Source organism: Dermacentor albipictus, chromosome 1 (genome assembly GCF_038994185.2).
Source record: "Dermacentor albipictus isolate Rhodes 1998 colony chromosome 1, USDA_Dalb.pri_finalv2, whole genome shotgun sequence".
NCBI lineage: Eukaryota > Metazoa > Arthropoda > Arachnida > Ixodida > Ixodidae > Dermacentor > Dermacentor albipictus.
In genome coordinates, this window is record NC_091821.1 from 71793143 (window position 1) to 71812214 (window position 19072).

Consider the following 19072-nt stretch of genomic DNA (forward strand, 5'->3'; position numbering starts at 1 on the left):
TGGAAAATGTTATAATTAGTATACAGGGTGTTCCAGCTAACTTTAGCAAAGGGTTAAGTATATCCCGGTGTGCTATAGGGGGACACCACTAAAAGCATGTTGTCAGCCACTTTATGAAGCAAGTCAGAAGTTTTTTTTTTTGCATTATATTTTGGTTGCATAATTAATATAAATTAATTGATCAACTCCGCAAGTTTTATATTTAAAGACAACTTCTAATGAGGAAATTGTAGGAAACATCTTGAGGAAACATGATTCAGCATTGTTTAGACTCGTGTTTATTATGTAATCATTTTTTTCATGTTGTAAAGAAAGTCTGCGAAATATGAAAATACCCACATGACAATGTGTTTTCATGCAGTGGTAGTGGTTCTCTCAAACGTGCTACACATGAATGAACAGCGCACTTGGCCAAGCATGCTGCTTCTGAATAAGTGAGAGGGCAGTGATACAGGTGTTGGCTTCAAAATTCATGCGAGTGATTGGTGGCAATTGCACTGATGAAAGCAACAGGCAGCCATTTATGACAGTGAATGCAAAGCAAAGACCCTGAAATTGTCGCCGCCATATCAGTTTCTCTGTGACAGCACATCGCATCGCTGTCAGCGCTGAAAGGTGCTGTTCATTCATGTGTCATAATTGAGAGAACTGTGATTGCGGTGCGCAAATACGCTTGTGAGAATTTTCATATTTGGCAGGCTTTCTTTAGAATGCGAAAAGAATGATGGAGAATGTCCTAAATTTATGACTTGCAGAGTTGACTAAATAATACTGACTAATTATTTCTGCAATGCAAAATTTGTGATTTGCTCCATAGAGCAGCTGAGAAGATTCTTTGATGACCTTCCTACTGCCCACACAAATATTTTTAAACCTTGGTTAAAGTTAATTGGGACACCCTGTAGAGTACACGCCACCTTATGGTTCCATTAAGTTCCCATTTAGTTTTCAGTGTTATCCTTCATACAGGAATGCTAGCAAATGAAGATACCTTTTCCACTCGCCAAACCACCAGTAAGGTCACAAATAATGATGCCTGAACACTGTCATGTGTACATTGTTTTACTTTGTCCTGGTTATCATTTCTCACAGATTATCCCTGATCAATTTAATGTTCAATGCAAGACACACCCTACTGTATCAGAAATTTCTTGAACGCTGTAGCCAGTTCTATAGTGAAAGCATTTTGTATAATGAGATTCTGTGCACAATGTGAATACTATTCTACATTCCGAAACGTAAGTGAGCATGAAATGCATAGCGGATGGCCTTGATTCACGAGTTGAGATTTGACAACCGATGACTGTGCTCACCACCCTTGTGATTTGAGTATTCCTTGTCTTTCTGGTCAAAAGTTTACCCAATAAAGAGTTGAATTCCTAAGTTAGCTTTAGCAGCATTTGGTTCTTCCCTATCACTACAATGCAGCATCTCAATAGAGAACTATTAACTCATACACACAGACAATGTACATGTGACAATATGCAGATAAAGCAAGACTGGCTATATCCCCCAGTGACAGTGTAACTCAATGAGCCAAGCAATGACCTCAGGAACTTGGAACTTGCCACCAGTTACACCACAGAATGTTAAAAACTCATCTATCACACTCATGGCCTCTTTTGAGCAGGAAATACTTTTAACTCAATCCTCCTCTCTCTGTTACAAACATGCAGAAACACAGATGTACTTGCTTCACATCCCACTTCCTGACCAGTCCTGAATAGCACTACAGCATTGACTTGACTGTACTAGAAAGCTTTCTTCTTTTTCAAAGGGCCAACTGATACAAGATTTGTGGTGAAACGATTTGGATACAGATGAATGTAAAGCAAGAGATGACGCTGGTACTTTTTGCTACCGTGAACATGCAAGTGTGTATGTAAAATCAGTGAATTTATTTAATAAAAACCAGTTGCATTAATGATAGGTTAACATACGTGGCACAAATGTTATGCTATATGCATGAATAGTTCAAATGCTACTTCAAAAGATAAAAAAAAAGCAAATCATTCGCCAACATATAAGAAAGGGCAAGAAATGACTACTTTCACGAGTGTCCACCACTCAGTTTCCAGAAATAACATTTAATGAGACATTTTTAAAAACTTTTTTGTTCTTTGACACAGATTTTGTGCGAAATGAGGATTTGCCATGGGAATGTAAAATGCTGGAGAACAAAGGTTACATAGGTTCTAATATCCACCTAACCTTCCCACTTGAAGCAGAACTAGCCAAGAGACTTTAGGAGTACCTTTAAAAATACACATTGTACAGAACCCGGCTGCTGTCAGACAATACTTAACCACTTACTCTGCAGTTAGTCGTATCACAGTGTACGCATAGAATACATAAAAAAAAAGCACGACCATTGTGCTAAAAAGAAAGAAAAAACTTCAAAGTACAGCCTCCTGCTCCCCTAAGGGTAACCACTGAAGGGTAACGAACTTCAGACAAGAACCACAATACACAAGTGCCAAAATGGTTCCAGGGTGCATGTGAGCTTATCCAGGACCAAACAAAAGCACGTCCTTCTACATTCTGGCTCGAGGAAGTGGTGGAGTCCGCTCTGCAAGGCAATAAAAAAAAAAAGCTGCTGTTTTATTCACACACACCCCCAAAAAATTGATTAAACAAATTGCTTAAAGTGAACTCAGATTCCTGGCTAGAAAAGGCTACTACAGCACCACAAAGCTTTCATCCAATCTAGTGTGTCTGAACTGTCGCCAAATTAAAACTGGCATTATGAAAAAGCAGCAAGTGATGAACACTGTTCCTCAACTACATTTTAGAGCTACGAATACCATAAATTTGGAGCATGCACACATGGATAGGCATCAAAATGAGTGAACGTCTCATAGTTTTCGCAGAATATAATTGTATTCTCTGTACCATAGAACACGGCTATGGCATAAAAACAAAATCAGCAGTATTTGTCGAGAGTTAGTTGGTTGAAGCATGAGCAGCAATCTGCTTTCTACATTCATGCCGAGTTAGTGGCGGTGTATGGCAGCAGTCACTGTACATCTCCACCAGCTCGGCATGAATCTCTTTGGCATTGTGTCCCTTGAAATGCAGAAAGCGGATCGCTGCCTGTGTTTCAACCAACTCTCTCGACGAATGCCGCCGATTTTGTTTTAATGCCATAGCGGCGTTCTATGGTACACACAATACAATTTTTATATTTCGTTAAAGATGGAGAGACATGCACTCATTTTGATACCCTACTGTGTACACGTGCTCCAAATTTATGGTACCTATAGTACAAACTTTATGAATGCCCCTCGTATATTCCTGTCAAGAGTAATTGGCTAATCAGCCCTGAACTATCATAATGTATGCAGTGGAAACAGCAGAATTCTGCAGTTTACACACTATGTTCCAAAGCAGCTAATAAATGCAAAGGTAACTTCCAAGAGGAATCATCCCACCCGAAACAGTGTGGATGAGCAATGATGTCAAGTCCCACCTAGCAAGGAGGATGTGTGCTATTTCCCACAGCATGCAGTTGATATGGAGATGTCAATATGCTCATGTGGTGCAGTGGTCTGTGGGCATGAAGCGAGATAGATGCACCAGTGAATGCAATGTTCTCACAGGGTGTCTGCCAAGTTAATATTTCCAAATTTCCCGAGTTTTCCAGGTTTTCCCTGAGTGCCTTTGCAATATTCCCTGAGCGACGCAGAACTATTTTATGTCAAGACGGGCTGAAACCATGTTGCCCGATGCTGTCACTTTCTAGCAAGCATATGTAAAAAATAAAAAACGACTTAAGTTTGAATACTAAAGAGTTGTGTTTATATTATTCATTAAGAGAATAGAAGGGAGGGGTTAGTAAAATGCACAGCAAATAAAATGTCTTAAATAAAAAACTGAAATCGAGTCGCACATTCCCAAATACAAATAAAATGGAGATGCATGCAAAAGTAAATATTTTCGAATATAAGCTATTTCGACCAAATAAAAGCAAGCTAGGTGGTATGAGGCCCCAACTTTGCCCCAATTGAGGTTCTCTCTCGACAGCTCCCAAGTGAACCTCAACTGTCCGGACATACTCTCGGGCCACGCAGTGTTGTGTTTTGCTACTTTAAAGAATTTATTTTGGTTTGGATGAGGGACACCTGCATCTCGGCATCAGCCAACACTGTTTTTTGAGCTCAAGCTGCTTCAAAACAGCAACAGCACACTTCCTTTCCCGTTCATTCCTCAGTGCGTAGGTCCTTTCAGTACAATTGTCCTCCTCCCACCACTCGTTCGCCCCACTGACCGTTTGAAGCATCTTCTTGGTCAGTCACAGTCAACGTCCCATTTTTCATACTTCCTAGGAGTGGCGAAAACATCCGAAAAATCAGCCAGCAGGAAAAAATAAATGCATATCATTTACTGCCCTAGGGGCTCAAAGCACCACAGGCACATTCGAAAACGCTCTGAGGGCTTGTCTGCACACGTACTAGGCATATCGGTGCTCGTACTGTCACAGGAGATACCTGGTGTCCGCGTGTATAATTAAGGAATACATACTGTGTCTCGTGGCAATAGCCCCTTCCCACTCTTGTTATGCTTGACTGCAATACTTTTGCGTATGCTTCACCCAGTAACAGTTCTGTACAAAGGTGAAGCTGACTTTTTGGGAACTGGCATTGTGCGACACACTGTGCTCTCCAAGTTTCTAATCCAATCGCGAGGACCACAAAGGCAAAGTCATTGCTACTGCCGACAAATGCGAATTATTTCAATGAAAAACACGGCACCCAACGGCAAGAAGCTTAATAGCAGACGTCAAAGCAGCTAGGTCTAGCGTTGCCGCAGTGGTGGCTATGGCTGCCAGCGGATCTGCGTGCGAGAGCGATGGTTTGAAGCGGCGAGGTAATCAAGATGGTGGTGGCTTTGATTAATGCCGTTTCGGACCTGCGGTCACTACAAAAAGTCCGGAAAATCGGATGATGAAGGGTTCTTGGGTGCAAAGTTTCAGATGTTCTGATACATTGACTTTATGGGGTACGTGGTGCTGCCGCGAAGCTGTCCAAATTATCGGGCATCCGGAAAGTCAGTCGTTGACTGTACACTGGCAACTCCTCCAGCCGATGACAGGGCGTCAAAGACGATTCATTACGTTTCCTGTCTGTTACTCGAGCCAGCATAACTGCGACTTTCGACCCTTTTAATAAAATTACAGCTAATTTTTCCTGATAGAGGCACAAATTCCCTGACTTTTCCCCGAGTTCTTCCAGACTACTTAAAATCCCTGAGAATTCCCGGTTTTCCCGGTTGGTAGACACCCTGCCTCACCCAGATAGTCATGTAAACTGCGGTTATGCTATGCAGCTATACAGCAAGCTAACTTGCCCCATGACAACAGCACCTTGGAATTATGAAGCAGCAAAGTTTGAAAGGCTGCTAACCCTTTCTGGTCCTCTAGGCAGCATAATGCTTTGCAGGAAATATCCAACATAGAGACAAACAAACAGGAAAAGTATTTTAGTAATGTGAGTGTCAGCAATGCTAATTACGAGTGTCAGCAATGCTAATTACACAATTTGTCAACATTGTGCCAGGTAAATATCGCTCTCCCTGAAATTTCCAAAATATCCATGCATCGCATGCTGACGTTAGGTCTCTGCTGCCTATTTTTGGAGCCTGGTGCCTAATGCATATAACCTGCCTTGGATGGCACAAAAATGGTCTTCAAATAATCTGTGGCCACACTTAACGCTATTATGATTGTGAATTAAGATGTCTGAAAGACCACATGCGGCTTACAACACATTGAACTGCTGGTAGTTCAGGAGGAATACTTTCAATTCATGGCCAAAAACTCCAGTGTCAATTTTTTTCTGTATTTTCCCTCTACTTTTATCATTCAGATGCATGTAATAAATAATTTTCGTTAACATTTAAAAAGTTCAGAGCAGAAATGGTTAACTGCCTGCAATAATAGATGGTGCATGAGGTGCATTGGTGTGGAGAATGCAGGGCATGGCCTGTGAGTGACATGATTAGGTCACAGGAGAGAGGGATGTTTCTCAAGTAATAATGCTCCATGGCCCATATTAACCTACTGCTCCAACTAATTCAATTTAAGCAGTTGCTAAGGACTATCCCATGAATTTCGGTGAAATGTCAAGTTGCATTTGAGATTACATTATCTACTACATCCCAGTGCAGTGTGTAATGTGTGGCTCTGCAGGTGTGTGGTTCATGCATGAAAGATGCGAGAGAAACAAGTGAAGCAAAACATGCACTTCTTTAGACACAGGGCACTTTGTGGGAGGGGAGTTCATAGTCATAGTTATGCAAACTACATTTGAGCAAGTGTATGATTTAGCTGGACAGGCACATCCCCTTGAGAAAATTGCATATTCACAAACAATTTGCAACTTACTGGCCCCAATAATTTAATGGGAAGAATTTAATGTGACATGCCAAAGCCACACACTGACTGCAGCTTCATAACTTCCTCGATTTGGTCCACAGTGTGCCTCTCCAGCAGGAGCAAGCAGTTCTACATTTTTCCACAGGGTCACCTGTGGCATTAGTCATCAGATCAGAAAGCACTGTGCAGCCGTTTGTCACCACTTGGTGCAGCAGAATTGCTTTCTACTGCAAACCAGCGAAGACTAGAATATAATGCACAATCTTGTGCATTGGCTTGTGATTACTGTATGTAAAAAGAAAAATGCATTCATCAACCAACTGCAAAAATTTAAGTCTGTAGCATAGCTTGGTGTTTCAATGAAACTGATGGCATTTCTTGAAGCAGAATCAGCTGTAGCTCAGACGTCTTGTGCACTGTGGCATTTAGTACTTGGTAATCGCAATTTGCTTGAATGCTGCCCTTTTTACATATTTATGAGAGCTAAGATGAACAGGCAATGGCAACCGAAGAGCTGTCACACACCTTCAACAGAAGATGCTTTTAGCAATTCAAGTACCAAATAAGCAAGAGTCACTAGAGTCAAATCCCGTTACTATGAACCCCACATTAACTAATTTCTCAAATTTACAAATATTTTAAGAATGCCAAAGTGCCTATATTTTTTATGTAAAAATATTTCAGAACTACGAATTGAAATACAGCGCATATTTCAGAATAACTCATGTAATTTATTTTCCCCTTTATAACTGAGGAACATCAGTATTACGAATTCAGCTAAATGTAACAGCGCCGCAACTCTCGCGTGAAACAGAAACCATGAGTGCAGTAGCTATTGTCATCACCATGTTAAGTGCCAATTGCTTCACCACAAACTTCAAGAACTTTACGACAAAGGTTTGGCGATGTTCGTGTGAGATCCAACAATGAATGCAGCTAGTGATGGCACCAAGAAGCGAAACGAGTTTTTGCTGCAGGACAAATTGGACGTATTGCAGGAAATCGACGTAGGGAAAATGCAAATCGATGAGTGCAGACAGCGTGGCATTGCCCCATTGACCGTCGCGACTATTTTGAAAGACCAAGATAAGATTGTCAAGCTTCACTGGGAATCACAACTTGTTCCTATGAGGAAATGGCTGCGACTGGGAAACTTTCAAAATGTGGACCAAGCTGTTCTCATGTGGTTCAAAGATGCCAGACTGCAAAATGTTCCCGTGCCTCGCCCAATGCTCGAAGAAAAAGCCTACGAATTTGCCGATGCACTTGAAATAACTTGGTTCGACGCCAGTGCGGGTTGGCTTTCTCGTTTCTGCCAAAGGAACAGAATAACTTGGCAGGTTGTCTCGGGTGAGGAAAAGGCTGCTGACAGAGAAGGCGTGGATTCCTCGCACAATGATAATTTTCTACAGGTGGCTGAATCGTGGTGTGAGACGATATTTTCAACGCAGATGAGATCACATGTTTTTATGAGTTCCTGCCGGACCGGACGATGCACTTCAAAGGGCAGCAGTGCAAAGGAGCGAAGAAGCCACATCTTTGCATGACAGTCCTGTTCTGCTGCAATGCAACAGGCACGAAGAAAATTAAACTGCTTTTCATCGCCAAGCATGCGAAGCCTCGCTGCATGAAAGACAACATGTCCTTACCGTATGATTACCGTGCCAACAAACGAGCCCGGATGACCAGAGAACTCTATCCCGAGTGGCTCGCCAAACTTGACGACCAAATGAGGAGGGATGACCGAAGAATTCTACTGGTTTGTCGACAACCGGTCTGCTCACATTATGAATGTTTACTTGATGCATGTTTGCTTGGAGTTGCTGCTGCAAAACAACACATCCTTGCTGCAAACCCTAGACCAGGGCATTGTGAAGAGTGCGAAAGCAGAATTTCGTAAGCGTTTTGTGCAGCGGTTGATTATCAACCTCCACCTAAAGCAGCCGACTGCAATCAATATTCGTCAGGCAGCGGAAATGTTCACAGGAGCTTGGTGCAACTTGGAGGTGTCCAACATTAGCAACTGCTGGTGAAAAGCCGGGCTTGTCAAAGCGCCTGTGCAGCTTGAATATGACACTGGAGGTGACTGACAACAACCCAGGAGACCTGTGGACTGAGGTTGCAGAACTGCTCCCTGCCGTCTCTTCCTTCAACGACTATGTGGAGAGCGACAGCACAGTGGCGGCCGACCTGACAACCGAAGAGATTGTTAACTGCGTTTGCGACGCCTCCAGTGACGATGACGACCCAAAGGAAGATGACTGTGGGTCACCGAACACAGAAGATGAGGTCCTGTCGAACATTGATATTTTAGTGCACATGAACAAAGTCCGCACTTTCATCGCTCAGTGCAATGACACACCCGATGAGGTATTGCGCAAAGTGGAAGACGTAGACTCATTCCTAATCAGTCGTGCGTGCTGCACGCACCAGAAGAAAATCACCGATTTTTTTTTAAAAACAGCTTTGAAGTGAGCGCAACCTTTTTATTTGAGAGTATGCTTGTCTGCACACATGTCTACTGTGAAGGTATGTCATTTTCATTCCTAGGTTTGTCCACTGGCTTATACTGCAACTTTTTCATGACAACAATATTTCAAAATAACGAACGATTTTCGGCGGTCCCGCATGATTCGTTATATAGAGATTTGGCTGCAGTACTGGGGTTGCTTAAGCAGCTATTTATGAATGTTTAAAGATGAAAAAGAAGAAGAAAAAAAATGTCTGAATACTGTATTCAACAAAGAACATTTCCTTATTTTTCCAAATAAACCAAAATAAATATTTCACGGAGGCTATGCGGTGTAAGGAAGTAAGTGACTGTGCGTCCATCGGCTACAGTTGCTCGGTTCAACTACTTCATTCGCACCCTGTTTTTCCCTGCCCGTGCACATGGTTATGGCGCACTTCCTTCTCAGTTCTCAACACACTGCCACCCGTGAGCAACGGACGAGATGGTTGATGACAGCAGTACCATCTCGTCTTCTTAACTTCACTCATTAAATATACTGCAGTCCCAGAGCTGTTTAAATCGGCTTCCAACAATATAAGGCGCTGAGTCGGGAGCTTTATTTTACGGTTTTTCGCCTTTTTCTTCTCTCCGTAGAGCCACAATCCTTTACGAACTTTAAATTGTTCATGCTTACCAAGTTTGCAAGCTGGCGGTGGTTTAATTGGCGGAACAGCTACGCTTGTCGCCCGTCTGCATTTGAAACAGCCTGGTGTACCTGCAGCAGCAGAAACGGCGGTTACTGCTGGCATCTGACCAGGCTGGAAAAATGGTCCGCGAGTGATCTGATGGCGCGCTAATGACTGGAGAAGGCGCCGGAGGAGGTTGCTTCCATTTCTTCTTGGACCTGTGGATCACGAGCGGGTCTTCCATGCTGTTGTTCTCATTTTCAATGTAGACACCCCGAAGGCGTCGGTTGGTAATTTTGTGTGGCGGTCCGTGGGAGGTCGTAACAGTGTTGGGAAAGTTGCACGGCATCCCTCGACCTTGGCTGAAGTCGAACTTAAGAGTAGTTGCATTTCTGGCGGTGGTAGACGTGCTGGTATGGTCAGTAGGATGTAGTGCTGCAGCTCGATGACGGTGAGCTTGGTCTGAGATGTCCGTGCAGTCGCATCTGACCTGGTCGGGGTTGTGACATCCTCAATGCAACAGCACTTGGGCTGGAACGACTTAAACCAAGGTGGCTACACATAAGGGTATTTCTCAATGGCAAAGCAGTCATTCTTGTGGCGGTCGTCCTGGTTCGTGTCCTTTTTATTGTAAAATCATAGGAGGCCTGGACTCTGTCGTCAATATGTTGTACTCAAGCTTGTGGTTCCAACCACTGCTTTGCCGGTGGTGTTTGTTCTGGCTGCGGTGGCAGTGGTGGGAGGAGCAAAAGTGGTAGCGATTTTGTGGTTCGTATTTCCGATGGTCACGCGATAGGCTCTGAATCTGCCGCACCATGCGCACAATGTAGCGCGATTGGGCATGTGTGTATGGATCGTTATCCAACGTGGGTTGTACCATTCAGGTGGTCGCTGACGTCTGTTCCCCGCATGTTGCATGGCGATTGGTCTTGGTTTGGAGTTTCGGTTGCTGTACACGTGGTGTCGGTGGTCTGGTGTATGAGATGACGTTCGCCTGCTTATCGGGTATACAGACTGGATGTACTGCCTGCTGTCATCACAAAGCCCTCGGCAGCCAGCAGTGATCCAATGTCGGCACGGGAATGAAGACAAAAACAAACCCAGCTGATGGTGTGGCAGATCATCTTGTGGTATTCGAGCGCCTCGGTGAATTCAACTTCGTATTCGTCATTGTTGGTCACAAGCTCTTCTATTTTAGCGTGATCTCAGGCCATTGTCTCTGCCATCGAGTTCATTCAGGAGCGCTTGCAAGGCTTCGGTTGCCTCAGCGATGATACGGGTAGTAGCAGTTCAAATGGCATCGCGTTGATGTAGTCGATCCATGATCAGTTGCACGGATACAATCTTCTTCTCGGGTTTCACAGCACCATCATGTAAGGAACAAGGTGACTGCACGTCTGTTGGCTTCAGTTGCTCGGTGCAACTACTTTATTTGAACCCCGCTTTTCCCTGCCTGTGCGTGTGGTTATGGTGCATTTCTTCCATTCACAAAAGCGGTAAACAAAGCTTAAGTTTTTATCCTTCGATATACATGGATTCCAATACAAAACTGAAAAACAGGACTTCTGGGCAGTTTGTATGCGAGTAGAGTGAAATATGAGCAATCATGACCGTGGCTATTACGAAGAAGCCACACTTATCAGATGCTTGTGGACAGTCGAGGTAGTAAAATTCTAATGTAAAGCGAACACAAACTGTCAATATCATATGGAGAAGGAGCCAAGTATAATACAAAATCATAGAAAGCTTTAGTGATGCAACAATCATGACATGCACCTATGAAATGACACCTTACTTAAAGAAGAATCGAGATAAATCATCAGGCAGCCTTAAAACGAGACACTATTGATTAAATTACTTTACCTTCTAGCGAAGAATTTGCTGTTCCATGCACTTGCATGCTTAGGAACTGCTGCCATATCGTGGCAACAATGCCTCCTACAGCAGAATGTATTTAGAACAAAGGTTTTAGGAACAACTATTTCTAATGCAGCTGGAGGAACATAACTGCCCACCACTCCATAAACTTTGTCCTTTAAAACCTCACTAATCACAGTTCTCCAGCAATACTCTGCCCTAAGAAATATTTGCAATTTGTGAACATGGAACTATTGAATAAAATATCAATTTAATATGAAGTATGATTCAATTCATATCCTGAATTCCAAAATATTTTCACACCACTAGTGCAGTCTCGTTCTCAAGTGTGCAGAAATGAGTAACTTCAAGTGTTCAAATCAAGCAAACCTGTGCAAAGAAAAATGCACACAGACAAAATATGAATGCCTTCAATGGGATGGACTTTGATTGTATTGGTATACAGTATAACCTCATTCATATGCTATGAAAAACACCGCGAGAAAAAACGTACAATCCAAAGTAACAAAAAAATTGACAGACTCAACTACTGTTGAAATCTACGTAAAGCTAAGCCTCGTGCCTATCGGCACGAGGCTTAGCTCGATGCGCGTCGGCGTCTCGTGCCGCAGTGCCGATAGGCACTGCGGCACGAGACGCCGACGCGCATCGAGCTGGTAGTGCTCCAGCGGCCCGAGACGCGTTTTGTTGTTTTTCTATTGCATGGCGTTTTAAGAGGGCGGGGGGGAAATAGAAACGAAATCGAGCTGGTGGACGACACCAGATGCCGCCAAAGCGAAACATGATGCCCACATCGCGCCCCCTGCAACAGAACGGCGGCGGGTTTGCATTATCGCCCACTAAAAGCGTGCAGTGAGCTACCAATGGCACTATGCACCCCGCGCTGTTTGGGAGCGAACAGTTCTTAGCATTTGTTTCTATCTAACCTAAGAATATTCGTACGCTATTGTGTTGAATTTTGTGACGATTTTGTGCTGCCAGCGAAATTTTGCTTGTAAAGCACACTTTGCCGCTAAACGCCTAACTTCGTTGGAAAGCCAACCTCTCAGTCGCCAGGGGCACGGGTTTGCGGAGAGCAAGGGTGCGCCAACCCCTATTCTGAGTTTATTGCTTAACAGCAAGAGTGATGAGTGACGACCGGCACAGGGTCAAATGCCTCCTATTTCACGAGCATTTGATGCGGTATAGTAAGGCACAGGCTGGGGAGGACAGCTAGTGGGAATGACTAAATTTTCCAAGTTAACATGAGCCAAATACCCAATGTTTTAGTATAATGGCTTACTAGTCTAGTTTTTTAACAATGACAATGTAATGGCAACGTTCCAAAATAAGAAATTAATCCAACTTGCTAATAAATGCATGTGCATATCATTATTTAATATTCGAAGCTAAGTATTCGTATTCGATTCGTGCTTGAAAATTTTGATACTCGCACGCCCCTACTTCCCACTCATGCCAAGCTCAAGATCCTTGCACTTCACTTTTTTTTTAACAAGATTGCGAAATGCAGTGCACATTCTTTTCTTGACATGAGTGTCCACTTTTGTTTCTGTATGGGTATAAGAACATACATCGCTGAAGGCAATGCAGGTGCAGCTGCCCCCATCACAAAGGCCATATGCACACAACGGACCTGGTCTTTCTGAAGCGAAGTATCAAATGTGGTTTTTGCTGCAATTATTTCCATTCGGCCTGCCCTTGCCTCAGTGTTTCTTTTGGCGCTGGAGCTGATGATCTTTATACCATCCTGAGTAGGTGCTGTCTTCAGGCTTGGGGCCAAGAGCACAGCCATGAACAATAATTAGAAAGGACACAGTGGTCCATGACAAGGCCCAAATGCTGCTTAATGACTCAGCCAATACCAACGTGGCTTGTATGACCCCTTGTCAGCCAAGTGGCATCATAGATTACGTCAGTGTTGCCCGGGGCACATTTCTTGCAGATGTCACGCACTTTTTCTGCATTTTCCGACTGAATTGTTATCGCTGCTGATGCAGCCGCAAGGTGGCTGTGCTTACGATGTAGCCGCCTGTAGGACTTGCGACCTTGTCCTCAATGGGAATTGTTCATATAGGAAACAATATTGTTAAATGCATTTTGCTTTTTACCTGCAGACTGTACAGCTCTTAGTGCAAGCATGTTCACCTTGAAATGGTTGGTCTGCTGAGGGCAAGCAGATCTTAAGGATGACCATAAATTGTTAGTAACTATGCAGTGGTCACGGAAAAATTATTTTAGTAGCAAGCCTGATCTTGTCTCGTTCCTACACAATTCAGCATCAACCTACACTGCTTGCAGCTTGCTGCACCCAGCAGTTCATTTACTTTGCCTTCCTTTTAATAAAAAAATATTGCCCCAGGAATCACGTTATCGCTACTTTCTCCTGAATCTTCCTTAAAGAACTGAAATTTATGCTTTGTTTTAGAAGCAGATGACAGTGCACTTAAAATGTCGGTTCTTTATTCCTCTTGTTGCGCGATTTCTTCATTGCTTGTACTTGGAGGTAAAATATGTGGCTGAATGTCTGACATGGGAACAGTTTACTCACTGATGTGTTGCTGTCCTCGGCAAACAGAGACACACCATCATGATCCCGCGCAGGTGCACTGTGCTGATCACACATGGAGTCCCACACAGACACACTTTGCCTATCACCTGTTGACACACTGTCACGGTAACATCCAGATGCACTTCACAAATCATATGCGGGCATACCTTGTCAATCACATGTGGACACACTTTCCCGATCACACATGTGCACCAGTTAAGCCTCGACGGCACTGCCTTCAACAGGTAGCCTTGTCTCTTGCCTTTTGCTATCTTCTGTATACATGGACAGTTTGAAACTTTCTTCTTTTAGGGCCAGGCCCATCACCGCCCAAGTGAGTTAGTATGCCTCAACAGTCGAGCATGTCACCAAAGCAGACAATTAGATGCGCAGCGCACTGCTACCCTGACGCTTGCAAAAGGCGCATATGTAATACGAACAGGCGGCAGCCAATAGGAATGTACCCTGCACCCCATATGACTACAGTAACTAATCGCAATGCTGATTTTGCTATTCCTTGCAGACTATTGCTGCTGTTATATTTGTGCAGGCAAATATGGCACTGCAGCTACCTTGACCTTCGATCTCTCTTCTTCACAATGATACCAAGATGGCAGCGCTGTGTCAAAGGAAAGCTGCAAGATTCAAGGTGCCAGGCACCTCCTGACAGCAACTGGGTTTCTTGATTTCTCTATTTTAATGATTTCTACCACGTATTTTGTTATAATATTTACCAGTGTGATAAAAGAAGGTCTGAGGAGAGCAAAAAATAAAGAAAGAATTATTAAAGAAAGGATTTTGACCAAGTTCATCATTTCTGCCGTGTCCCATGCTGTAACCCACAGCAAAATTGTTTTAATTTGTGGGTCTCACGCTATCATTTATAACCTTAATTTAGCTCACCATAACAAAACGATCATAAGTAGTCGCATAGGATAGGCTTTGATCTGTGCAATGAACTAAAGCTAATCAGATCTGAATAATCCTGGGAATAACCAAAAATTCACCAACAATTACAATACTCCCTAATGTGAAATTTGCATTTCATTTGCATATATGCATTTTCATTTCGCGATATGTTGGCTATCGCGAGAGACAAGCGCGTCAGTGACGCGTGGGTGCGGTTCACAGCAGCTGCCGCAGACACTCATGCAACGCTTTTTCACACAGATGACATGCGCTAATCTGGTGCCATATTGTAGCCATCGTCGTTGCACAGCCTGCCTTGTGCAGCACTAAGCTTTTCTTTTCCCACTTTCATTGCACCAATCATGAGAGCGGTCCTTCGTCGTGGTGAAGTCGTGCCACCAGTATTAGTGGCAACACCACCCAAGGGAGCGTCACATCGAGCCTTACTCGTAGCTGCTCGCCATTGCCCCTTGCAGGAGCACTGATCCCCATCACACACACTGGTACCATGGACTGACCTCAGCAACAGATGCCGCGAACGAGCATAGCCCTCCCCACCTCATGGCACCCTGGCCCTCCTCAGAAGCACAGATGAGATCACCCACGCAGCTGTGGATGCCATGGCCGTCAGCAACTCAGTGCATGTGGGGGCCGTCTACCCTCCACATTCGCTTTCATTCTTTGCAGCGCTCATTCACTCGGTTACACTGACACCTCAGACACTTGTCGCAGGAGCGGGCTATGAAGAGGTCTGCTCTAAAAACATGCGCTTCTGAAAGGCATGCCTTGCTATAAAATGGAGCCATAAAAATGTTGCCATACTATTTTTGGTGGTTCATTGTGTTGTAGCATGCATACAGACGCTACTCAGATAGCAGGAATAGGAATGGCTTTATTCCCAAACGCGCGCTGTTTATCTAGGTACAAACAGAGGCGTGGCCGTGAACTCGTTCTGTCACAACACTTCTGCCAGCTTTAATTTTCTTTTTAATTATATCCCCATCTATCTGGTTGCTTGCGTGTTCGTGTACTACGCCTTAAGGTGTCAGGAGTGGACTGCACTGGAACCTGCTCCGAGGTCTCGGGGCCGGACATCGCCTGGTGATCTTCAAGGCGCCCCGATGCTGGGGGCTCAAGTGAAGATTGGTTTTGCAGTGCCTGATCGTCGCCCTGTGGACCGTCTGGAAGGGCTGCCATTTCTGGGGCCGCCATGGGGTCTGCTTGATCGAGCCGTCCTGGAAGTTGTAAGACTGAATGTCGAGCTTCTGGCTGGCTGGTAATCCGGGCGCTTAGTTGAAACGATATGGTCGACATGCACAAAACGTTCTTCGTTATTCACCTGCACTGTATACGTGACAGCACTAATACGGCGCGTGATCGTGCCTGCTAACCAAAGAGGGTCGCCTGGATGGGTTCCTTTCACTCGCACCTCGTCACCTGCTGTGAACTCGCGCCATGTTGACCTTGAGCGGACAAAAGTGGGCTGGCATGATTCGTTCTTCAACCGGTTATTCAGCTCCGGGTGCAGGAGGCTAAGACGTGTTCTTGGGGCCCACGTCAAAAACAACTGAGCGGGCGTAATTTCTGTCGATGCGCAGGGCGTGTTCCTGTACGAAAATAAAAACTGATCAACACAATGCTGCATAGACTTGCCATGCTTTTTGTGTTCTCCAATTTGCTTTAGTAGGCTTTTCTTGACGGTTTGCACAAGTTGTTCTGCCGCCCCATTCGAAGCAGGATGATAAGGCGGAGAAGTGAGGTGGCGTATGCCACTGGAGGCAAGGAATGTAGAGAACTGAGCAGACGAGAATTGCAGTCCATTGTCTGTGACGACCATTTCCAGTAGACCGAAGCTCGCAAATATTTTTCACACCTCTTGCACAGTTGCTTCCGCTGTAGTTTTCATGCACACAACTTCTGCCCATTTGGAATAAGCATCTATCAGGACTAGTAACCAGCATGAGTTTGCAAAAGCGAAGTCCAAGTGCACTCTTTCCCATCTTTTGCGTGCACGGGCCCAAGGAGTGAAGTCTACCTGGGACGGCGTGTTTTGCCTAAATTGACAGACTGCACAGCTCTGGACAGTGTCTTCTATGTCCGAAGTGTGCCGAGGCCACCACACATGGCTCCTCGCAAGCATTTTCATTCTAGTCGCGCCTGGATGTCCTTCACGCAGCAATTTTAAAACCGGCGTAACAAGCGCACGTGCACAATTACGCGATTGCCCCAGGTCACGCAGTCTCGATCCAATGATAGTTCATGGCGTCTAGTAAAGTACGGTGCTAAATTTTCATCGGCAACTTTTGTTGGCCATCCATTTAATGTGAAGAAGTGCACTTTCGATAGGACTGGGTCCTTCTTTGTTGCTTTCCGAATATCTTCAGCTGATAAGGGCAGTTCCTCTGTTGCCGAGAAAAACTGCACGTAGTCACTGACGTCAGCTTCGTTCTTTAGCGGAAGCCGCGATAATGCGTCTGCATTAGCGAGAGCCTTCCCTTTCCTATATACCCATTTGTAACGGTAGGCCGCAAGTAGCAGCATCCAGCGCTAGATTCGGGCAGCTGATAGTGCTGGAATGGGCTTGTTGTGTCCGAGTAAGCCATTTAATGGCAGGTGATCAGAGTATATAGTGAACTCTCGTCCAAAAATATATTTATGAAATCGTTTGATAGCGAACACCACGGCAAGCGCTTCTTTTTTATTTGGGAGTACCCAGTCTCTGCTTTACTGAGTGTTCGCGAAGCGTAGGCTATCGGTTTTTCATTTCCGTCGATTTCATGGAAGAGCACTGCCCCCAATCCGTATGCAGACGCGTCTGCTACAAGGCCTATTGACTTCTCCGGATGGTAGAAGGTTAGGACACTGTCACTTGTCAACCAACGCTTGCTACTCTGGAAACACTCTTCAGCGTCTTTGGGCCACTGCCACTGCCGAGTTCCCTTCAGTAATTGATATAGGGGTTTCAGCTGTGTGGACATGTTGGGAATGAACTTGGAGTAAAAAGATAGCATGCCAAGGTACGCTCTTAGTTCCGATTCATTCCTTGGAGCTGGCGCATTCCTAACAGCTTCAACCTTTTCCGTGCACGGCTTAATTCCACTAGCGCTAATAATATGCCCCAGATAGGTGACAGAGTCTTTGAAAAACTTACATTTCTCTTGCTTGAGCCGAACGCCATGCTCCCGAAACCGAGCAAGGACTGCTTCAACGCGTTGGAAACATTCCATTTCGGACGCTCCCGTGATGAGGACATCATCGAGATAGCAGGCGACGCCCTTCACGCCTTTTAATACTTGATCCATCACCGACTGGAATATGGCTGGGGCACTGGAAATTCCGTATGGCATGCGGAGGCACTGAAATAAGCCGATGTGCGTGTTAAGCGTCAACAGTTTTTGAGAGTTAGGGTGCACTTCTATTTGTTGGTACGCAGTGGTCAGGTCCAAGACCGTGAAGACCTTGCCTTCCGCAATTACTGCAACGATGTCTTTGACTAAGGGCAATGGATAATGCTTCGTCATTATGCAAGGATTTAAGGTAATTTCGAAGTCACCTTCAAAAGGTGACTTCAAAATTAAAAATTAGACAATTTGTCTAATTTGAAGACAAATTGTCTTCAAATTAGACAAGAAGGTGAAGTCACAGCTTCACCTTCTTGTCTGCCTTGGGGATGACGACCACTGGTGTAGCCCAGTCGCTTTGTGCCACGGGAACCAGGACCCCGTTTCGTTCAAGCTGTCGAATTTCTTCTTTGACTGCTGTCCGCAGGGAAAAGGGAACCGGTCGAGCCATGCACAAAACTGGTCTGGCGTTTTCCTTTAGGACCAGCTGTGCCTTGTGTCCCTTTGTTAGTCCTACCTCCGTAGAAAAGACATCGCTATATTTGCGTAGCAGCTCCTCCACCATTCCATCTGTCTGCACCGTGAATACGCTCTTCCAATCTTCAGTTCTGCAAGCCAGTCACGTCCAAGTAGCGACGGCTTCCTTCCTGGTACAACGACGACAGGCAACATATTGCGTTGTTCTCTTTAGACCACAGGCACTTCCGCTTGCCCTACAATTTCCAGTGGTGTGCCTCCGTACATTCCAAGTTGCAGTCCTGTTTTGACTGGTGGCTGTGAACAAGACAGGGACGAAAAGACGCTCTCGCTAATAATCGAGACAGCGGCTCCTGTGTCGATCTGCATCTCCACCGGCGTACCTGCAATGTGCACTTGCACTCAGTA

General features: G+C 44.8%; 1 protein-coding gene across 3 annotated transcripts in view; it reads right to left on the reverse strand.

The window, feature by feature from the left end:
• Positions 1–1877: 1877 nt before the first annotated feature.
• The window catches only part of LOC135903938 (phosphatidylserine lipase ABHD16A), a 113336-nt gene continuing 96141 nt past the window's right edge, over positions 1878–19072 (reverse strand). For all 3 annotated transcript variants that reach the window (XM_065434413.2, XM_065434414.1, XM_065434412.1), the window contains exon 21: positions 1878–2569. Coding sequence is in view for 1 of the 3 variants with exons in the window: in XM_065434414.1 (XP_065290486.1) it covers positions 2535–2569 (35 nt within the window). In the remaining 2 variants the exon portion in view is untranslated. The remainder of the gene's footprint in view (positions 2570–19072) is intronic.